Source organism: Styela clava, chromosome 15, assembly GCF_964204865.1.
Source record: "Styela clava chromosome 15, kaStyClav1.hap1.2, whole genome shotgun sequence".
NCBI classification, from domain to species: Eukaryota; Metazoa; Chordata; class Ascidiacea; order Stolidobranchia; family Styelidae; genus Styela; species Styela clava.
The window spans coordinates 10,281,683-10,304,332 of record NC_135264.1 but is presented as its reverse complement, the minus strand read 5'-3'; the positions used below and the strand labels follow the sequence as shown (position 1 = coordinate 10,304,332).

The 22,650-nt window shown below is 33.8% G+C and overlaps 4 protein-coding genes across 4 annotated transcripts; 2 read left to right on the top strand and 2 right to left on the bottom strand.

Annotated features, from left to right (window-relative positions):
- The first annotated feature begins 4,929 nt into the window (after positions 1-4,929).
- On the top strand, positions 4,930-8,235 carry LOC120334439 (uncharacterized). The gene is made up of 4 exons (XM_039401949.2): positions 4,930-6,190; positions 6,492-6,611; positions 6,861-6,994; positions 7,283-8,235. The coding sequence occupies exons 1-4, from the start codon at positions 5,075-5,077 to the stop codon at positions 7,413-7,415; spliced, it is 1,503 nt and encodes a 500-aa protein (XP_039257883.2). The 5' UTR covers positions 4,930-5,074; the 3' UTR covers positions 7,416-8,235.
- A 133-nt stretch (positions 8,236-8,368) lies between these two features.
- On the bottom strand, positions 8,369-13,099 carry LOC120334440 (uncharacterized). The gene is made up of 5 exons (XM_039401950.2): positions 12,484-13,099; positions 11,808-11,923; positions 11,159-11,368; positions 9,399-10,089; positions 8,369-8,896 (listed from the first exon to the last, which is right to left on the bottom strand). Exons 1-5 carry the CDS (start codon positions 12,553-12,555, stop codon positions 8,861-8,863), a joined length of 1,125 nt encoding a protein of 374 aa, XP_039257884.2. The 5' UTR covers positions 12,556-13,099; the 3' UTR covers positions 8,369-8,860.
- A 1,489-nt stretch (positions 13,100-14,588) lies between these two features.
- LOC120334312 (uncharacterized) lies at positions 14,589-16,297 on the bottom strand. The gene is made up of 4 exons (XM_039401790.2): positions 16,000-16,297; positions 15,742-15,822; positions 15,295-15,509; positions 14,589-15,023 (listed from the first exon to the last, which is right to left on the bottom strand). Exons 1-4 carry the CDS (start codon positions 16,277-16,279, stop codon positions 14,823-14,825), a joined length of 777 nt encoding a protein of 258 aa, XP_039257724.2. The 5' UTR covers positions 16,280-16,297; the 3' UTR covers positions 14,589-14,822.
- Positions 16,298-19,546: 3,249 nt separating this feature from the next.
- On the top strand, positions 19,547-21,742 carry LOC120334311 (uncharacterized). Its single transcript, XM_039401789.2, has 4 exons — positions 19,547-19,825; positions 20,267-20,347; positions 20,653-20,864; positions 21,305-21,742. Exons 1-4 carry the CDS (start codon positions 19,582-19,584, stop codon positions 21,500-21,502), a joined length of 735 nt encoding a protein of 244 aa, XP_039257723.2. The 5' UTR covers positions 19,547-19,581; the 3' UTR covers positions 21,503-21,742.
- The last annotated feature ends 908 nt before the right edge of the window (positions 21,743-22,650 follow it).

The window sequence follows — 22,650 nt, the reverse complement described above, 5'->3', positions numbered from 1 at the left end:
GTTAGTGTTTCTCTATAAGTCAAAAGTGTCCGAACCCTCGCCCTCTTTGTATGTTTCACGAATATTGTACGTAGCCATTATCCGCAGTTAGTGATATATTGTAACAATGTTTCATTGCTGAATGTTTGAACGCGTCATATTAATAAGGGTATCCAAGTTTTTCGGACTTAATCTGGCAAAGTTACCCTTTATAGGCCCATTTTTTTGTTTTTTTTACAACAAAAATGAAAAAAAGTGAATAATTTTGCATGTTAATTTATAGACGATTAACTTCCTGTACTTGCAGTTGTGAGCGTATGAAAATAAGATATAGTTGCATAGGTAGATCGAGAGTGTCAGATGTGGTCCGGGTGTATAAAGTCACTACTGCAAGAGTCAAAAAACAACAATTTTAAAATACTTAAATTAAAATTAGCGCAATTACGATGAATATTCAAAAAAAAAAAATCAATATGCTTTTAGTCCTTTCATGTATTTATCTTAATATTTTTGTTTGTAGCTAATAATTTAGAATTTTTTTCTCATGGCACTTTATACGTTTTTCACTGGGCTACAATAAACTCGCTTTTTAGCAAAGGCTTTTTTAATCGACAGGTGACCTTTGCGTCTATTTGAGCACCGTTTTCTTGTTTATTATTGTCTGGCATTACAGACATTACAAAATAAAATCAATATCTCCATTTTCCTATACACATCTATTCCAATGAACGATGCTTAAAATTAGAAGTTTGGCGAACGTGAGCTAAATTGTTTACTGAATCTATTTGATAGTATGATCAGATTGAATTGACCGGTGAGTAATGAGTGTTCCCTGACGAGTCGACACACAACAGAACTTTTAATACGGGCCGCCGAGGGGCACATCAATCTGTCCACAATTCTCAATAGGAAAGAATTACCGCCGACGTATAGAAGCATCGAGTTGACGTCCTACGTTTTCATGTATCAAGTTACATGACGCACATAATACAGCGTTGAAAGAGATATCAGGCGGTATAATATGACGCATAACGAATAAATGTAAACAACCTAACGCAAATAGTACGAAAACTTTCACAGAAGCCATCGTTTGTTATAAAAGTATACTTGTGTTGCTTATCGTGTATTGTTTTGCGTAAATTGACGAGAAATGAGAGTAATCGAAGGACAAGGGTTTGAAATATATTTTAGTGTATCAGTTATTTGTTTTCCTCCACTCAGGAAAATATATTTTGCGAAGTTGTTGAGTTTTACGGATAAAGCAAAAAGGACTCAGTAATTTGATACACAAAAAGGTTGTGCATCCATGGATTTGTAAGCCGTAGTTATTAGTTTTGATCATTATTTTGTTTTGTTTTATTTACTCGATCGTTAGTAACCTACAAACCACCACCAACGTGAGTGGGTTCCATTCTATTTGCTCTTATCTTTATTAACGTCATTGTGCACATAAGGCTGCGTGAGATATGAAACGAACTGGCCGGAAAACGGCAAATACGGAACATGAACGTGACATGAAGTACATGAGACATACGTATAGCTTTATGATGGGCTATTTAGAAAGATGTCATCAACGAAGTAGGAAATAAGCCAATAGGAAACAGGTATTTAGATTGTGCAAACGTCTGTTTCGGATTTTAATGGGATAGAATGTGAATTTAATGATAGTAAATAGAAATTGGGAAATTTTCAAGGTAGCTAATATAATATATGTGTCAGCCGATCAGGTGGAATTTAAATACCGAGACATATCAAAGCACTTTCTATTAGTTCAAAAACTTCCATAGAATATATTGATAGCGTTTTCAGTCATGGCAAGAACAAAGCGTAATCGCCGTCTAACTCTGACTAAAGCTTCCGAACGAAATATACTACGGAGAGAACAATCATGAAAAGCTTTAATGTTAAAATTAACTACTTTACCGTGCTATGTTAGCTATTGAAATCCCCAATTATATGAACAAACTTCGAGTTGACAAAGTTGAAACTAAAGTAACGCTCTGTGGGATTGCGTTCCATACCAACAGTGGCAAAATGAATTTGCCACGGACAATAATATCGATGACATATCACAGTAAGCCATACAAAAGTAAGTCACTAGTATAAATTTCATAGGAAATAGTATAGCTTGCAACAATAAAATAATCGTACATGTGAGCATTTTAAGAACCCAAGATAAGTTAAAAGAGGGCGATGGCTAATGACAAAACCGTATCAAGTTTCGTAAACTTAAAACTTCGGACGTAGAACAACACGTCATATTAGTGCTATTTACAGACAGGGAACCAGGAGAAGGCAATTGATATTACATACGAAATATAAAACAAGGCCGGTCGTTCAGAAGTGTATACACCAAATATATATTAAAGCGCTGTTAAGTTGGCTTTCTCTTTTATTTTGACTTTAGACACACTCTTGCATAAAAAATTACACATAATAAAGAAAATAGCCTTGTTTTGAATATACTAAACTTAATTTCCAATTTTGTATTATGTAATCCAAAATGCGGATTTGAAGGCGTTTCCCCAACCGCGAGCTATCATGCGAACGCAGTGGCACTACAGCCTAGTCTCAGTAGTTTGTTGAGCACATGCTATTTGTCACGTAGGCATTTTGGTTGAACTTCTCTCGTTTTAGAGCTCTCTCGTTTTAAACGCGAATTATTATCCTCAGACCAGGAAATGTCGAGCATGGAACAATGTATATGTAACGACAAAATAGCGTAGGACATCTTAGATCAGTGATTACCAATCAGTTAAAATTACGGGACAAATTTATTCATGTAGTATTAGATTTTTTCATAGTAAGATATCCATTCTGGGGAGGTTTTCAGTACTATATTGGTTGTAGCAGTATAAGCTAGTTTCATCCCAACTAGGTCGTGATGTGTCCTGGTTACACTTAGCGCCTTATGCGCGAGGAATATAGATTCGAGCTTAAATTATAATAAAATATGGAAAACAATAGGATTGAATATTGTAAAGATGTAAATAATAACGATGAAAGCGTTTCAACAACAACAATTATATGTTTTATTCTTTGAGAGACAGTGTAAAATTTAAAAATTAATTCAGTCTATCTGAATTATTATTTTTTTAATGTTACTTGATAGTTTAACTTCGTATAATTCAGATTAAATCCCTGTTTGTGTGAAGGTTTTATTCAACGCTCATGTGAAGTCAATTAATTCAAAATATTTTCGAATTTATGCCGTTGGATGGATGGAATAATTTTTGAAAAATGTTGGCTAAATATATCGTATTGCTCGAAACAAAATTTAACTATAATTTACGGGTTCGGCAATATATGAAGGCAAAATATCATCAAAATATTATTCTTTAATATAAAAAATTGGAAAATAGCCGATATGATCTGCGAAAAAAATGAATGTTTCAATTTATTGTACGAGGAAATTCATCGACCATAAAAAATTGATACCTCCAAATGTAGTCGTTCGAAAAGAATATGTCACTGCATGCAAATCGGGTTATTTTATTTGCGGAAAAAAACGTTCAGTAAGATTTATTTGTGAAACAAATGTCACGTACTGCCTTTAAAGTCTCTATTTGTTTAAAATTGTTGTTTCCTAACCCTATTCCATATTATTTTATAATGATAATTTCGATTGCAAAATAAACTGCTCGGATTGCTTTTCTCGAAAAATTTTAGTAGAACAAAAATATTTTTGATGATGATAAGAACAACCTATTTATAAAAATGGTATAGATACTTTTATTAACATCTTTTGAATAAATATACTGCGAAAACTATTCTTTTATCATGATTAGACCGGGTCCAAGCAGACATTTCCAGCTTTAGTTCAAAAGGAATTCATCTCAGTATAAATAATTAATACAAGTGAAGTTATGGCATAGAATCTATTAATTGATATGTATAAAAAATTAGTCATACATATATGCATCGCCATTTATGTTATAGTATATTTTTGTTTTCTTAGAAAAACTGACGCAACTGACGCAGCGTATATCCTTTTTGCAAAATTTATGTGATGAGTGTTTTTAAAATTTAAAATAAACATTCTTTGGAATTGACCTTATACAAAGCCAAGTCAAATTGACAAAGAATCGTACAAGAATTAATAATGTTTATGTATAAAAACTTAAATACACGGAAAGTAATACTAGTTGAAAAACGTACATTTTGGCAGCATTACAACACCCGCAAGTGAGCAACGCCGATCGAAACTAATAAAAATTGTTCCGAATCATATAAAAAATATCAAAATTGCAAACGCCAAGGCGTTAGTGTAACGCGTGCAAACGGAGTAATTCGTCTATTAAAATAAGAAAATAAATTTGAATTATTAGTCACCCATGTAAATAAAGAATGACTCACAATTTCTTCGCTTCACCGACAAGCACTACGTAAAGACGTAAACAAGAACTGCAAGCAAGATGAGTCTTAGCCAATCCCTGCAGTCACTAATACGCCATGATGAACTTATTGAACTCTTATTTTGCCTACGTGCGGAATATGTTCAGTAAATGGCGTCTGTTGTTATGTTGTTGTATATCCAATAGGAAGTTTTCGCTGACCGGTAGAAAGAACAACGCACTGACGCAGTGCAATAACAGGGCTGCGAAGAAAAAAAGTCGGGGATAGTTGACGAAAGTGGTTCAGTTTAAAATGCGTGAATCGGCGTCACTGACGCTTCTTATTCCGAACGTATCAATCAGTAGATAAGCGCCAAGAGAGAGATGGAGCTGCATAGCATGCAAGCATAAAAACAAGACAAGTTGTTTCTCAATATATTTCCAGGAATTATTATATTTCCCATTGGCGGAGAGATACTTTTCTATCCCAGAAAAAAAATAATTATCCCTCAAACGATCCCCAAAAACAGTTTCAGAAACAGTATCGGTGTCGAAATTGATATATATATTATATAATTGGGATGTTTACTAAAAATACATTTCTTGTACCATTTAGATTGTTAAATATCATATATATAATATACCTGTATATGATATAAATTATTCTTGTTTACTGACAACGTGATCCACTGAAACTTATATAAGTCAAAAATTGCAAGCTCAGGAAAACAAGCAGGGTGATTGGAAGAAAATTGATTTGAATGTCGCTTTTAGTGGAAATGCCCTGCTTACATCGAAGATTGCTTGAAATTGCCATAAAAATGTCCGGAAATCCTATAGATCAGAACAACGGCGGTGAAGAAGGCAGATACCCTTCTTTCGGCGTCCCACTCCATAAAAGTCCTGCCGTAATAGCCGCATTATGCGACATCGGGAAAGAAAAACAAGCAAAAATGCATTCTACCTCAGGTTTAAAGCAGGAGAAAACAGACTTAAACCACTGTAAAACATACAATTGCTCTGTGGGGCAGGAAGTATCCACGAATACTGAAATATTACCTTCTTGTAGTAAAAACTTGAGCAAAAAATCTCATGAACATCAGTCATCACGATTCCATCCATATAGGAAAGCGGGCAATATTGTTCCAGTGTACCATAATTTTAAAGAAGAAAAACCATGTCGAATACCAAGCAATCCATCTTGGACTGGTTCAAACGGAGTGGGCATATATTCTGACAATATTAAAAAATCGTTTTCAGCGCCGGGCCAGTTACATACGAAAGAAAAAAATATCGATAGCTCCTCCATTTATGACCAAATGTATGCTTTTTCTGTTCGCAATCTTGCACAAAGCTGCTCAAAACATCAAGCACCGGCTAATCAACACCTGCCAACTTCAACTACGATGTCTAATACTGTATCAGGGGTCCCTACCACCACAATGACGACCAATTCTATGTTGCCATCAACTACTTCATCCGCTCAAGTTCAGCAAAATGATAATTTTAGACGACTTATGTTATCGTTAGGAAACGTGAAAGCATCTCTGACAGATTTTGAATTACTGCGACAGCGACACATCGCATATAGCCTTGCTACACGAGGACTTTGTGTAGTGGAAGGATTCGTAGGTGCTGAGATATCATCTAAAATTAGAGAGGAAGCAATTAATCTTCACAGAGAAAAGAACTGTGTTAAAGGAGCTCTCATTGGTGCTAAACACGGCAACAGCGCCGTTCGTGGCGACGTCATAACTTGGATAGACGGAACAGAGCCCTATTGTGAGAATATCGGTATACTCTGTCGAACGATGGATAGAATTGTGGCGATGGGTACCGGTATCGCTCCAGAGTACAACATATGCGGTGGTACAAAGGTGCGTTTAATCTCATCATTTTTGCGATATTATCTCATTGAAATTCACGTATATTTCATCAGCTTGACCCCAACTACATTATTGAATTGTCATAAATAATATTCAAATTCACAAACGCACATACGGCTTAAATGACCCTTCTTACGTTTATTCATGTTGTGCTTGCCATGCAAATTTAAAACAAAGTTATGAATCTCTGAATCAAGTTCCCGTTAATGGTGTTGTAATGTAAGATTCCGATACAGGCTCCTACACTAAATTTTTATTACACTAGATTTGCTCAATCTCTTTCCGTTTTCAGTTGATGGTTGCCAAATATCCTGGTAAAGGGACAGGCTACCGACGTCATGTAGATAACCCAGCAAAAGATGGACGATGCATCACTTGTACGTACTTTTGCAATAAGGATTGGAACATAAAGGTAAGTCTGCTTCGATACCGATACCCGTCAAGTTTATCAATATAGACTCGATCGAATTTCGCAAGAACACAATAGAATACACTATAGTAAATATTTCCCACTGTACAGCAATTTGCTGACAAATATGCCCAAATTGTTTGACTAAACCGCTAACGTTGGATTTCTACACGAATAATATCTTGATGTCGGGGTTACGCCTCCGACATTCCCCTTTCTGGATTCTTCCGCTATCATGTTGGTTATTTACAGGAAAATGGAGGCGCACTCCAGGTATATTCAGCTCGTGGAAGCTCCACACAAATCACTCCTGAACTTGATACGGTAGCAATATTTTATTCTGACAGCAGAACACCTCATGAAGTTTTACCATGTTTCAAAGACAGGTATGGCAACGTTCAAAAATATCTATCATTCTGTTTGATGATAACTGCACTGTTGGTGGTCTTAAGTTTATGACTATAGTTTGCATTGTTTAAGTACTGCTTGCCCTGGATTAGGCAAAAAAATGCATTTCAAAGAGATTAGATATTAATGTTAACTTGAGGATTTGCCAACATCTCAATATAAGAAAGTGCAACATTGTACAGTATGATTTATTTGTTTTGGAATCTCCCAAGAACTTTAGTGCTATGGTAACGTTTGAAATATTCATGAATAATTTTTCATAGCAGGTATGCAATCACACTGTGGTATTTTGACCGCGAAGAAAGAGCAAACGCATTGAAGCTTATTGATCGGAAGAGAAATGTAGAATTGATGAGAAAATCGTCACCTTCAACTGGACTTAACGCTAGCATTAAATAACTGACCAAAGGGGGTGGTCAAACCTTTTAATATTGTAGAAAATAAAATAAAAATTGGTTTTTATTTTTATCGGGTTGTTTAGAAAGAGTACTTATTTTTAAGTGTACAAAAATGATTGATGTTTTGTCATCTTTCATTGCAATTACGGTTGTGGTGCAACAAACATACTACGCAGTAATGGCATGATAGTTTATTTTAAAAACTGTGTATACTGATTGCCAATGCCGTAAACCGCAAACACCAACTTGAAATTGTACGTGTATTAAATTTCAATCTTATCCTCAGCCTAACAGAATAGGCTGTACTAATTTTGACCAGAATATGCCAATCTCAGTTCCAGTCTCATCTTTAATTACAATGAGGGCCCTCAGACCAAACCCATATAAAATAATTCAAATGTCTAAAAACAACTTACTTTTTTTGTAGGCTAGTTTTTCACTTTTATTCATTCCACGAAAGGCTTTTCGTTCCAACGTTCGGACGAGAAATCAGCAGGTTGACAGCCTGAAACGCGGGCGCTTATTCGTTTGTTTACAATTTGCGACGACGGATTATTTTAAAGTTTCTGTAACCACCTAGCGGCCTATGTACGTTTTCTGGTAAAAAAGCCAATATCGATTTCAATTTTCGTAGAGTAAATGATAGAAAAATATCCTGTACTAAAGTGCAGACATTTGGTGTTGACAAAATTTTAATATGTTAGCAATATGTCACATAAGAGTCTTTTTCTGTGTTTTTAATATTTTTTTGAAAATGTCAGTGTGATTATATTTATTTGATGCAAAATATGCACTGTTCAAATAAACAGAAAATCGAAATATGTCATTTTCGTTTTCTCCAAGATGCATTTAGATTCTTCTGAAACTAGTCATTGCTAGTATTGTGGTTGTGAGCATCAGTTTTCCATCTCTTGGAATTTTTTCTTCGCAATTTAATGCGTAAAAGTATCACCTCGTTTGAAAAAAATTCTTTGGGTTTTTGACTAATTTTCAACTCGGCAAAAATGAGATGTTTGCGAGGGAAGATGATAAAAACAAAAATCTGTAGAAGGATGAGTTCAAAAAATTTGAACCTATACATTGTCAAGAGAACATATAATAAAATAGACTACATATGTATCATAAAATAAAACAATATAGGCTATATCTGAATCTGGTGTAACAAATAAAATAAATTATAAAGGGTTGGGTTTGTCAGTACTAGTAGGCTGAAGCTGGAAGCAACGTTATCTTGCACATTTTTTTAGTACCAAAAATCTTATTGGGAACAATATTTGAGAAGCCTTCATAACAAAGAAAATATATATATTTTGAAAGGAGTTTTTGTTATAAAGATGTCCGCAGATCTTGGATTGCAGAGTATAAAGGTTTGCATTTCTTGTTCGTTACTTTCAAGAGCAAAATTACATTCAAGCGCAAATACAGCCGTACTTTGCTTCTCTGATATCAGTCAACAATTTTGCATGAACACCCACTGGGAATCTACAAAATAGAAAAAAAAAATGTTGTTATAAATGCAACACTCTATTAGCAATTAGTTAATGTCACTATGGCGCACCCTGACAAGAGATTGGAGTATGAAAATGAATTCTGAAAACAGGATTGCCGAATCCACATTCAAAACATTCAACTATTTTACTAGCTTTTGACTCCGCAAAGTCCGGGATACTCAACTTTTGACTCCGAAAATTGTAGCGTTTGTATTATTAGTACTACTAAAACTGCTACTAGTTGAGATTTTAGAATTGGAGTGTAATAAGTCGGACATTGCGACTCCCCACCCGACATAATAAAATAGTTATATAATTTTATAGAGTTTTTCACTGTTCACAACTTACACAAACTGAAAGTCGGCAATGTTGTTTTTAACTTCTTTCAACAGAGAAATACTCTAATACAGCAGCATGCTTTATTTTCCACATGTTGAAGATACGCCCAAACTCGCTTATTTGAAAAAATAATGTATAGGAACCCAGAAACTTACTCTGACTGCCAATCTAACTTTTCTTTTTTCATCAGAACTCCTCGGTTTAGATTTGGATTTTTCTCGCTTCGACTGAGAACGCTGGCGTGGACGCCGCGTACTCGTTGATGAAAGATGTCCATGAAATGTCATTGCAAACAAAAATCTTTGCCACATGAGAATTTGCATTTGTTCATGAAATGATAGTCTTGGAGTTCTTGACCATACCAATATTGGTTGAACAGTCATGGGTGGTCTCGATGCCCTATTAATGAAGGGTGTCCTAGTGGGTCTAGGAGGATTGGTTTCCTTGGTTTCCTGTGTTGACGAAAGAGGGGAAGTGGGCAATGTTGATTTTGTGGGTGACAGAACGCTATTTGGCCTAGTTGTCAGAGGTGGCATTGGTGGTCTTGGTGGATTAGGGGACCGAGATGTAGGCGTAGGGAGCCTAATTGGTTTTTTAGGAATTTCAGTTGAGGTACGAAAATCACTGGCGCCACCAAAATGTCTACTGATAGCCTCTATTTCCTCTTCTGGGGTCAGTTGCCGGGGAGAAACTTTAAAGGGTTTTGACTTGTTATAATTTTCCGAGAGATCTTCGATATAAAATGACGCGTGTTTTATTGTCCACTTTTGCGCGCATACTTTTACTTTTGAATCAGAGCATTTGTTACAGGATCCTTTATCACAATCACAAATTTTGTTTGGATTCCTGAAAATGTAATGTGAATGTAAAACGTTTGTTTGAATCCCATGTACACCACTTCTACCGTTTATAATAAGATTGATAGGCTATACCAAACTGGAAAGATGTTTAAGAACCCATTAGCAGAAGAATCATAGCAGTGTGGTATGGATTTTTTTCAAAAATTCTTCTCCGTAGATTTAAGTGGTCACTGATGAAGGGGTGTGTCAAGTTCAACTAAAACTATCGGCCAATTAGTCGTTATAAGTAAATAATAATAAATTTTCTCAAATTTTGCGAAAAAATGACTACGTCTATTTTTGGTTACGGATGATAAGATAACTGAAAATGGCTTAATTAAATATACTTAAAAAGCATGTCATTTTATTGCAGTAGTATCAACATATTACACAGATACCACGCTTCTAAAACCCAAAAATCTAGTTTACATTTGTCAAAAATGGTTCGTTCTAATTAGTTCAAATCTGAAGAAAAACGGTTTACTTTATAATGCTAGAATGGCGCGACACCATATACTCCATAAGAAATGATTATTATCGATGACTTTCGATACAAAACAATCCGTATATATATCGCGTCCTGAATACGTAACAATGAATGATATCGTATAATTAGGCAATTTCAGGTATTAACGTTTCATAAGAACGTGTTTTGTCAAAAGAAACCAATTTTAATTTATATAATTGGTGTTTGAATCTTTGTTTCGCGACATATTAGTTATATTATCCGAACTATGAAATAGACTACATGTCTATTTCGATGTCGGTACTCTCAAATTTCATTAAAATTGTGGTTTGGCAAGATGCGCCAACTTTATTTGGTAAACCATAAAATGTTATTTTAGTTTTAATAAATATATATGTATAGTATTTAATTTGGATGTTGTTCAATTTCGCCTTGGCTAATGGAGTACAGGAAGATCCACTGAAAACGAAACCCACAAATGTCTTTATTCTAAAAAAAATTGTGTGTGTGTAGACAGCGTATTTAATGAGTTATAAACGTAAGATGTTAAAATGTATGGTAGCATGATTTTTAATTCATTCATAAAAAAGATTGATTTCATGCAACGTACCTGCACATTTTTGCTGTGAAAAATTTCTTATATGATCCATCCTTTTCTTTTAAAATTTTTCTCCATTTTCCAAAAATATTTTTTTTGTCAGCTCCCCTGTCTACAACTTCACCATAGGTCGGGTAAAACTTGCAAGTTATTTTTGGACAACCAACTGCTTCTCCCGATTCTCTCTTTTTGCATTCAGGCTTTGCATCATGCCTCATACCACTTAAACAAAAGAGAAATCAAAATATTTCAAGATATAATTTTTCTAAATATGGGACGTGATCGTTTATGCTATTTTTTTGAGATATGAAGTACAGAACTCACTGATGGAGAAAAAAAATGCAGGCTAAATTTATCACAACAATTCTCGCGACTTTCTAACTAATCCTCGTACATGATTGTATTCAATTGAAATGAAAAAGTATTTCGATATAGATATAGAGCATATAGAGCGAAACCCACAAAAAGTTACAGCTAATATCCCCAAAATATGCCATGCCCTTTGTGTTTCAAACATATAATTAAATCGTTTTTAAGATATGTGAAAAAACCTCTGTCAATTGAAAACCACATTACGGCAAAATTGATAAAAAGATTTTCAACTTTTGCGATTGAATTGTATAAAGATGTACTTCAATATGTAAATACTAAATAAACATACCTTGGGCATTCTGAAACTTTTTCAGATCTTGTTCTACCACTTCTTCTTGGAGTAGCAGCGGTTGGTAAATGAAATCTTTGGAATGGATTTGAATTCCATGTATTTAACCATGGATGCTGCATAATAGAAGCATATCTGTCAGTATTAAAGTTAAAACGACTTCCATAATACAGGAACTCCTGAAATAGCTTTCAGTATAACGATTCATCGGACAACCGAGAATCTGCTACCGAAAAATGCTACGGGCAAGAGCAAGACTGACTAACCAATGAAAAATAAGAATGCCGTGATGGTTGCAACTCTCCATTTGGTAAATGAAAAATAACCTTCTTAGAATCAGGCATTTTTATTATTAGCCGTTGAATATGGCACAGTATTGTCGAGACTATGTTAGTAGCAATATTTAAACTTTTTAATAAATACTCTTACAGCCTGAACGAATTCAGTTAGTGCTGATTTCGGAATCATTAATATCCATTAGGATTAAACAGTACAATACTTGATAAAGCATTATGAGGCAAAAACGTGCAGTGTGCGGGAAAATAGCTGATTTACACTCTTGCTACAGCATCCTTGCGTAATACGCATACGGATCCACCTGCGCAAAGGCATAGAGAGCAAGGAAAGGTAGTTAGTTTCAAGCAACCTCAACTGTTAGTTTATTTATTCAACTTACATTTGAGCCTCCTGTATATCCATTCATGCAAAAAAGCAAGGTGCCCAGTAAGTACAGCTTTGTATATCCCATGATTTATTGAACGAGTTTGCTTTTTGAAGTACAATGCTGATTATAAACTACTGCATAGCATAAATAAATCAAGACTACACATTTTTCAAAATAAGAAACGACAAGTCGTGACTAAATGTCAAAACAATAATAATTACTTGAGGAATTGGCGACATCTTAACTATCATTTTCGTAAAACAATCCTAAATTGTAACGATATAACAGATAATTATGTGTAATTAAGCTAAAATTTGGGAAGTTACAAACCTCGACGTGAATAAGTGTTGAAATTGGGACGGTTTAAAATTACGTAATCTTCGAGCTTATCACACTTGATCAATCATGAACCACAAATAAATCTAATAATTTATAAAAGTAACGCCAGTTCATACTTACGCAGGTAAGATTCGCTGTGCAAGCCTAATAGTATAAGTACGTACATTAGCAAATGATCAGTGACAAATGAAGAACGCTTTCAAGAGTCGGCGATTAAATTTGTAGGCGATAACATATAATCTAACTATGTATACTCAACAATCGCTACACCTGTTGCACATTAAAAACATCTTCTGTAACAGAATTATTAAACCCAATTTACGTACAGGTTTTGCGAATGAAAATGTGTCTATCATAATGTGTGTTTGGTTCTAATGCCTATATGTTTCAGGTATGATTAAAAATATAAATTACGACTAATTGGACGAGTTCATTTAAAGTCACTGTCTAGTAACGTAAAGCACTAACGAAGAGCGCACTTCATTTTACGTCACGGATTGCGTTTCTGATTTGAGTTCAGACGAGGAAACGCATTCATTCAAGCGCTTATTTTTACATGTAAGTTAATTTTTCACTCTTTATAAGAAGTCAAATTTAAAATAAGGAAAGCAAAACCTGAAAACAATCTAAAAAAATCATTTTCAATGCAGCAGTTGGAATTCATTTCCGATTTTACAAAGTCTTACACCTTTTTGGGCAACAAATTTCAACCGGATAGTAGTCATAGATCCGCACAATGAAAACAATTTCTTATAGGGAATTTGGATTTTGTTATGATGAAATACAGCTACCTCCATTCCTGAAGACTGGCTTGCTAATCGATTTTTTCAAGTGAGTGCATGAAACTTCAACTAAGGTGATTAGCCCTTTTAGACACCACAAAGTCAACATATGGCTGCACCTTTGCACGATCGTACACAAAGAAACCACGTTTATCCTTAGGGATAGTCGGGAGTATGAAGTGAAGTTCCATTGAGATAAAACCGATGAGGAACGTTACCGGTATCTATTACATAAGTAAACCTAGAAAAAAGTCATGTGAGTCTCTGATAATATTTTGTTATTCCTGTCTTACAAATATTTGGATGTTTTATCGACATTTATATTGGCATAATGAAAAAAAAGGTTCTAATTTTCTAATAAACAGGCTCGCGTTTATATACTGTTTTACAGAAAAAATTTATACTTGTCTTCAGAAGAAAAATGGCACGAAACTTTCATTATTTTGCAGAGTGCCATTTAAAGCTTCTCTACGCAACTTGTAGATTCTAGAAGTTAGTCAAATACTTATTCTGGTTGAACTTTTTTCACTCCTACATTTAAATTAGTTTTGTTTTAATCCACGGTTTAGTACTAAAACATGTGTACCGGAACATGTGCGGCTATGCTTGTATTATCCAACTGTAATTAACAGAATTGTATGGGATTTTCTTCGAATAGCTGTCCACATTCTGAATATTTTTCCATTTTTCTTTTTTGCTTAGTAAATAACTTCTTTTGTTTCAATAGTTTCTCCCATTTTTTTCTTGTTTTCTTATGTCCCTGTGGGCTGTGGTCGTATGTATGCATGTGTGGATAATTATTATACATACACTTAGGTGAGTGATCACGTACTACTACTCTTGACAATACATTTCAATTTTATTTCTGTAAGTTTTAAACCTCATTCAAGGTTTTGCTCTCCTTATTCTATAATTCCTTTATTGACCTATGATGATTATTTTGAAGGCGATCTCGGTTGATTTGTTTGGATGAAGTATTGATAGTGAAACAAAAAACGTCGGATATCTGAATCGCTCATAAATGGAGCGGAATGTTGTTGGAAAAGACGAACAAGGTGGAGTTTCGAAATATGTATTGGTAATATAATTTTATTATGATGATATAATACATATGAGAAAAAAGTGATTGAGTTGTTGCTGCTATTATATTCAAACTTCCAACTTTTGCTGTATTCTGCTTGTAAATTTATAATAAATTCAAGTATTATCACTCATCAGTTTTTACGATGTTTACTTTTCACAAAGGACTCCATGCCTCATCCTACTACTTTTAGGCCAGTTGTGCATTCCTTGCCGAGCCCCTGGATTGCGGTCAGTGTGTACACCAAGTACAGTCCAGCCGGCATTGTTAGTCGGGTGCCCGGGATACCATTTCATATCTCCAACAGTCCAACTAGCTTTAATTCCGTTATTCATTGTGATGATTTTGTTCTAAAATAATAGCAGTTCTATATATTGCCAGGGAACGTTTTAAGCTGTTAGTCGTAGTAAAGTAAGTTTTTATTTGCCCGCGGGATTGCATAATTTTGTAGGTATAGGGGTAAATCAAAAAGTGGATTCCGGTAATAAATGTTTACACTTTTCCGAGGGCTCTATTAATCCAAAATTAAATTAAAAACACAGTATTTGATCAAAGACCATTACTTTTTGACGACAATCGAGTCAACGTGAAAGTAATTTACCGATAGGACTAACATATTACCGAGTTATTAATGGTCATTCCAGTTAAAAACGCTTTATGCTGAGCGATCGAATCCACATACGCATTTATCTCTTCAAAATGATTTCTTCCGTAGATGTTTGCGGGCGTTCCACCTTCTTGGGCACAAAGATCGTCAATTTGAGAATATGTTACATCTTGGGTACTATGAAGAACGAACCAGAAGCATTTGCCAACGTAGAGCACCTTGCACAAATCTGTAAAAAAAGAAATTTTTTTTCATTTGATGTGATCGTATAGATTGTGATAGTAGGTTTAAAAGCATCATCAAAACCCTGGTAAAATACACTTTCTTTTCGTCGGGTTAAAATCATAACTTTTCTAATCTCAATAATCATTTCGTAAATTCAAGCTACACCTTTCTTGCCCAGACTGATTCTATTTTTCCCTTTTTAAATTTGTTGGGAAGATTTGGTGATGCACACCTACCTTGTCGTTGTTTCAACTTTCTAACTTCATCTTGTAATTCTGCAACTGTTGATCCATATTCTCTCATTGATTCTTGCATTTCTGTAAAAAGAGATAACATCTTGCTAATGGAGAACAATTACGCAGAAAACAATATAATATTATTCTATGTCAAGTTTTTGGTGAAAGCTGGTTATTTGTATTAGTAGTTTTTTATGTCGGCTGTTTTATTTGGAATACGAACGTAGCATAAGAAGATATACAGTTAAAAAAACTGACCTTGATCAATTTTGCTTTCCAATTTCAAATCGATAGCTTCATAATTCACATTTCCCGGTGGTCCTATCTCCCCTTTCATTCCTTGTATTCCTCTCTTTCCTGGCCTTCCTTGAATGTGCTGTATAGTAGAGTCACTTGAAGCATCGCCACTTTCAATTTGGCTTTCCGATGTGAACGCCTCCTCAATTGTTTTGCAAATAAAATGGTTTGTTCCATCAATTCCAAATGACTTTGTCAGGATCATCAACGAGAGAAAAGTAAGTGTAATAGAACACACCATATTTGGTTTCGTTTATATATATCTATGAAATATATAATGTGAATATGAAATAGCTGAATTATATCATTTCCTTGCTCAAAACAGAAATCGTTCACCGTAATTTGTTACGTTATTAGTCATTGAATTTACAAATGTGCAAGGACAACGCTGTAATATTATGCGAATAATGACATTCCGACAATAGTTTTTTTTTCTAAATGTTGCTGTACTAAATTCAGATTTCTTTTACGGCATACTTGATTATGAAGATTGGTCTCAATAAAAGTAACCAATTCATATTAAATGATGCTTTTACTGATCATATCTCTTATATACATAATACATAAAATTCAATATTACTTCGAGCAAAATTGAAAAAAAAAAAAATGCCCACGCGACTGTTGGCAAGACTGTGAGACTCCTAATAACTGAACTGGTAACAGAACAAATTTTATTCGTCACAAGCCAAATATCATTCTTACTCCTTGTCCAAGTCGTTACAAGTTTTGAACGCAGTATATTATACAAACTTTAGATTAATTCATGTCTGTACTCAAACTATCCTAAATCACATTTAAGTTATAACGAATAAAATACTAATCGCTAAATAAAGAAATATGTTTCAATTGAAGAAAAATTTACTGGACTGAATCTAGAAAAAAACATTTCAAAAATAACTTTTGAGCAAAGAACAAAGCTTTAGGATGTTTTGGGTTGAAATTTTCTAAGAAAGGTAGTAGTTTCTGTTCATTGTGAAATTATGATAAAACGGCTTATCTTCGAAGCAAAATACTTTTTGTCTGTCGACGCTGTAAATATGTAATGATGGAGTTTAAAATACTCGGTCTTCATTTATCTGCCAATAAATCTCGATTTGTTATGTTTTATCGAGATAAATATGTAGCAAAATATTAGTAACGTCATGAACCTTATACTTATAAGTAAATATTAGGAATTTTTGGGGTAACTAAAACTAACTAACTTTGCATTTCGATAACACACTTATGCATCTATTACACGTCACAAGTTTGTTCGATCTTAGTCTAAAATTTATTTTGAATTGAAGATAATTTATAAAGCAATACTGACTGTAAATAGGATTATGTACTAAATGTCTGTATATTTAGAATAATTAGGTTAAGTATGAGCATTGTTGTCCACAAATGTAAATTTTGAAAGATGAAGCGATATGGAAACAGTTCTTTCCACAAGATCAATGTGTTTTGTTTTTTAAAATCAAGATTTTTCGAAATAGTTGTTTACAAAACTGTAATCATATGTTATTCATCAAATATTAAATGTAATCCTGTTATTTCAAGTATATACTTCGATATCATAATTAAAAAAAATCTTAATTTTTGATTCTGAAATTATCAGGTATTTGAAGATACCCTGCCCTAGTCATCTTTTGTTTGTGCTAACGATCAAAATTGAAACATGATGAAGCTGGACTACAGTGATCTGCAATTGTGAAATGGAAAAATATAAGTCAGATCGACACTAAGAATTCCATCTAAAACGTTATTTTTAAAATCGAATTAGGTTGTTAATGTATTGAAAATATTTACAAACCACATGTAGCTAATAACTGGTGCTATCGTTCAACTAGGAATGTGGAATGATATTGTGTGATCCAATGTTCGGTAACACCAAAAATACTCAAAAAGCCCGATCGCAAATTTACCATTCTGCCTTTGTTGCTTTGACTTTATTGCAGAAATGTACATCAGTGGGTCAGTTTATTCCGTCAGTTACGTACAATTTAATCTATTTATATGACCATCACTCTAAATATTAGCTAAATATATAGAACAAACATGAAAAATAGAACTCACAAATAACAACTCACAAAGCTTAATGATAGAATTGCGCTCATTAGAAACGCAGAAAGAAAATAGCGACCTGCGGGAGAACTCACGAATGCCAGATTATTGGCCGGAATAGGCAGCGAAGTTTGGCTAAATTAATTATATGTGAGACTCGTGTGTTATAAAGCAAGGGGATATTACATGCAATTAATTATTGGTATCAAATTTCGAATAAGAAATCAGTTCATTTGATCGAATATGAATTTACTGCGGAAGACTTTTTAAGAACACAAACCTAGTGTCCATAATTAAAATAAGGGGACATTTCTAACATCACATGGTAAATGAAGGGTAATAATCTTGAATTATGACGATTTCAATTTAATATATATGAACTATAACAGAAGTCTGATCAAATAAAGATCACCTGGCTTAACTAATTACTAGGAAGAAAATTATTGAACGAATTTTTTCATTTGATTATCATCTTTATCGCTTTGTAAATTACCTTCTACCCAAAATAAATTCTTAAAATTCGAATAAACGGATATCTTTTTTTTTCCAAAACACAAATCATAACGTAAAATATGATAAATATTTACATCGTCAACATGCAAATTGCTTTAGATTCCCCAAAGATACTAATTACCTACTTAGGTATGAGGTTGACCACATTAGGGGGTTTGTTAAATACTCTTCTGTGTTAATGAATGGCAAAACCACATTCATAAATCGAAGAATGAAGACTGTGAATTTTCATCTAGTAAATAAATGTTCGTCTTTGACAAGGAATCAGTATTTGCAGTAAATATAAACAGTATTATCATGATTTTATAATTAGCAGGTTAGGTTATTCCATGATTAGTAATTCACTCGTTATAACCACTAAGTATAGGGTAATATCGTTTGAGTACAAACAGTTCAAATAGCCATGAATTCAGCGAAAGTTTGTTATAATCAACACTTGCAGCGACTGTATCTGTAGAGTATGTGGAACGATCCTATTACTTTTCAAGTAGAAATATTGATGATTTTCAAGATGATAATGTTATTTAGTAATGAGAAAACGTTGGATCGCATTCGCATTCTTGACAAAAGTTGTGTCGTAAATGTATTAAAATTTTTGGAGATTAGATTGAATCTTATGAATTCTCAAAATGTAATTTTACATTGCGATATGAATATTGATCAGTATGAAACCACCCGCCATTTTTGATTAATGTGGATTGGTCACGTTTTTCAATTATTTTTATAAAATGACAGATCTTCAAAGAAAAGAAGATCCGAGCATAGTACAGCAATATGTAGGAATGGCCATTTCAGCACATAAGCGTTTTTACTCGTTTGTGTTTGTTCATTTTCTACCTAATCACGTATGAAATTGCGATCAAATATTGTCTTGGTTAAGGAATGTAATTTACGGTAGTTCACTTATTTCATATTTACATTATACTTTCATAGATATAAACGAAACAAAATATGGAGTTTTCTATTACATTCACCTTTCTCTCGTTGATGATTCTGAACAAGTCATTTGGAATTGATGGAACAAACCATTTCATTTGCCAAAAGATGGATGGGGCGTTGGTATCGGAAAGTCAAGTTGGCAGTAGCGATATTTCGAGTAACCCTACAATACAGCATATTCAAGGGAGGCCAGGGAAAAGAGGAATACAAGGAATGAAAGGAGAGATAGGACCACCGGGAAATGTGAATTACGAAACTATCGATTTGAAATTGGAAAACAAAGTTAATCAAAGTCAGTTTTTTGTAATGGCCAAATTTTCTCATGTCACATTCATGTCCTGAGAGAGTCGACATGAAATATTATTAAAAGTTGTGCACTTCTGTCGGTCGACTAATTTCATCTTTGAATGCAAAATATTGAAATAGAAAAGCTATTTATTTAGTACCAAGATGTCGCCTCGACATCAGAAACAAAACTAAAAACAATCTACATGGCTCAATATTGGAACATTCACAGTAATGCATAATTATTTATAATGTACACTAAAATGAGCTGAAACGGTGATTGATGCTGTAATTCCAATGTGACTGATCGTCGTTTAGTTTTGATCGAACATTTTTGCCATCCCGGGAGACAATTTTTGCACTCATTAGGATATGTGAAATTTGTTGTGTAGAATTGCATTACGGCGTTATTGTTCAACATTTACAATAATGTTATTTATCTTTACAGAAGTGCAAGAATCAATGACAGAATATGGCTCAACAGTTGCGGAATTACAAGAAGAAGTTAGAAATCTAAAACATCGACAAGGTATGAATAACATTTTATGTTCTTAGTAACAAATAAAATAGACACTTTCCATAGGCAAGGGTGTAACTCAAATCTATCTATAAATCATTCTAGCCATTCCATGACTTTTTCTCCGAATTAAGATTAGGAATGTGGCTGAAATAATACGTATTTCAGCCTTGGTGTTGAAAACCAAATTTATGGCTGAATCTTTCAAGGCTCTAAATTCACAATTAACATTGTATACGCGATTATATCAGATAAAAAGCGCAAGCTGACGTAGTGTAAAACTTGTATATGCATTCACATTTTGTATCTGTCTACAGATTTGTGCAAGGTGTTCTACGGTGGCAAATGTTTCTGGCTTGCTTATCCTAGTCGGGGTTATGCCCCGTATTCTCTAATTGACGAACTTTGTGCCCAAGAAGGTGGAACGCCGGCAAACATCTATGGAAGAAATCATTTTGAAGAGATAGATACATTATCGTACTCCTTCGCCCCGCGTAAAACATTTTTCACTGGAATGACCATTAATTCGGTAATATGCTAGACTTGACGTGACTTGATTGTCATTTGAATTTGTGTCATTTTGTTTTATGGGGTTTAGTAAGAATTAGCAAATATTTAATATCATTATTAGCAATTGACTCGAGTCACTTTTGCGAAATTAGAAATGCTTTGAGCCAAACGAAAACGAAGTGATTCGACACGGGGTTAGTTTGACAAGAGGCCAGCGCGATTTGACTTGTGAATCAAAAATAACTTTGGTCGACTTTTCGGTGAAAAATTCAATAATTGTTTCATTAAATATCTTAAGAAGGCAGGAAAGAGTGTGAATTTTGTTACTGGAAATCACTCAGAAATAATGCAGTACATCGTGAAACTTCAATATTTCTTTTCAAACACGATGAGAATAAAATCGTCGTCAATTTTCTATTAAGTAATTGATTAGCTTATTATAGAACTGATATTTTCTAGAACAAAATCGTGACAATGAATAATGGAATTGAAGCAAGTTGGACTGTTGGAGATATGAAATGGAATCCCGGGCACCCGTCTAACCATGCCGAGTGGACTGTACTTGCTATATACACTGTCCGTGCTCCAGGTGCTTCACAAGGAATGCACAGCTGGTCTAAAAATAGTCATGCGCATGGAGTCATTTGTGAAAAGTAATCATGAAAATTCGTGAAAACTACTGATAATTGAATGAACCTAAAGGTATTCAACAGCTACAAGAAGAATGAAGTCAAACTTTACAATTGGGGTTTTCATGCATAAAATGAAATATAGAAATAACAGATTAACTTTATGTTTATATGTATCATATATCATCGTAATAAAATTGTATCACCAGTACTTATTTTGATGTATTTAATAACTTTCGATACAGTTCATTGATTATCGTACCATTGGTGTTTGTGAAGTATAAACTATTATTGCCATAATTGATATGCTTGGGAATGTAAAGACAACCTATTTTAATAGCAGTGCGAGGTCTTGATTTGGTGAAAGTACCTTAACCCATACCAGCGAAACGAGTTACTGTCATGCCAAGCTCGAATTGAGTTTGAGCTCCAGGAATTTCTAATGTTTGCTTATTAAATTGAGTTGAATTAGTGCACTCACAAGACATTGATTCGTTGATTTCGCTAGTCGCATTCTCAGTTGTAAAAGATTTCATAAATACCATTGATATGGAAAAACATGAGTCACATTGACAGTAAGACTTCCATCCAAGGAATACATTTGTAGCCACAGAGTGGAAGCATTATTGAATTACTCTGAGAGTCATCAAAATATTGAACCCATTTTTCAGTTTGAATTTTATGTGTATTTCTCCAAAAATCATGTTTACTTCAAAATAAATTCTAAGAATTAGGTTGAACGAATTTATTCTTTCTGCTCCTGAACCCCTCAACATAACCTAAAATATGATAAATAAGTATATTATTAAAATGCAAATCGTTTTCGATAATCCAGGAGTACGTAGTGTGTACATAGGTATAAGGTCAAAGATGTTTCAGGGAATACCTTACACATTAATCTAAATTAAATCATGGCGAAACTACAGTTATTGACCGAGAAATGAAGATAGAGTATTTCACTTCTCATCACCTCCACGTTCTATCATAATTTTACAATGCGCAAAATTCATAGATTATAAGATTATATTTTAAAATAATTTCAATCAAAAGTATGTAAATAAGCTTTTATCTTTATGCTTCTGCGCCGATTTTGAGAAATTCATTTTAGATTTAGTCTGAGAAAACTGCCCTTGCCCTCTTTGAGGCTTTTATATGTAATAGAAAAGTAGAAGTAAT

Bases quoted from the DNA above. Each gene is read 5' to 3' on its own strand.
- LOC120334439 (XM_039401949.2), top strand. From the start codon at position 5,075: ATGTCGCTTTTAGTGGAAATGCCCTGCTTACATCGAAGATTGCTTGAA. The intron at 6,612-6,860 runs GTAAGTCTGCTT...GGTTATTTACAG, and splicing joins ATAAGGATTGGAACATAAAG to GAAAATGGAGGCGCACTCCA. The intron at 6,995-7,282 runs GTATGGCAACGT...TTTTCATAGCAG, and splicing joins TTACCATGTTTCAAAGACAG to GTATGCAATCACACTGTGGT.
- LOC120334440 (XM_039401950.2), bottom strand. From the start codon at position 12,555: ATGGGATATACAAAGCTGTACTTACTGGGCACCTTGCTTTTTTGCATG. The intron at 10,090-11,158 runs GTACGTTGCATG...TTACATTTTCAG, and splicing joins TTCACAGCAAAAATGTGCAG to GAATCCAAACAAAATTTGTG. The intron at 8,897-9,398 runs GTAAGTTTCTGG...TCTATTTTGTAG, and splicing joins AAGTTAGATTGGCAGTCAGA to ATTCCCAGTGGGTGTTCATG.
- LOC120334312 (XM_039401790.2), bottom strand. From the start codon at position 16,279: ATGGTGTGTTCTATTACACTTACTTTTCTCTCGTTGATGATCCTGACA. The intron at 15,510-15,741 runs GTAGGTGTGCAT...CTTTTTTTACAG, and splicing joins AAAGTTGAAACAACGACAAG to ATTTGTGCAAGGTGCTCTAC. The intron at 15,024-15,294 runs GTAATATGTTAG...CTATTATTTTAG, and splicing joins GAATGACCATTAATAACTCG to AACAAAATCATCACAATGAA.
- LOC120334311 (XM_039401789.2), top strand. From the start codon at position 19,582: ATGATTCTGAACAAGTCATTTGGAATTGATGGAACAAACCATTTCATT. The intron at 20,348-20,652 runs GTATGAATAACA...ATCTGTCTACAG, and splicing joins AAATCTAAAACATCGACAAG to ATTTGTGCAAGGTGTTCTAC. The intron at 20,865-21,304 runs GTAATATGCTAG...GATATTTTCTAG, and splicing joins CTGGAATGACCATTAATTCG to AACAAAATCGTGACAATGAA.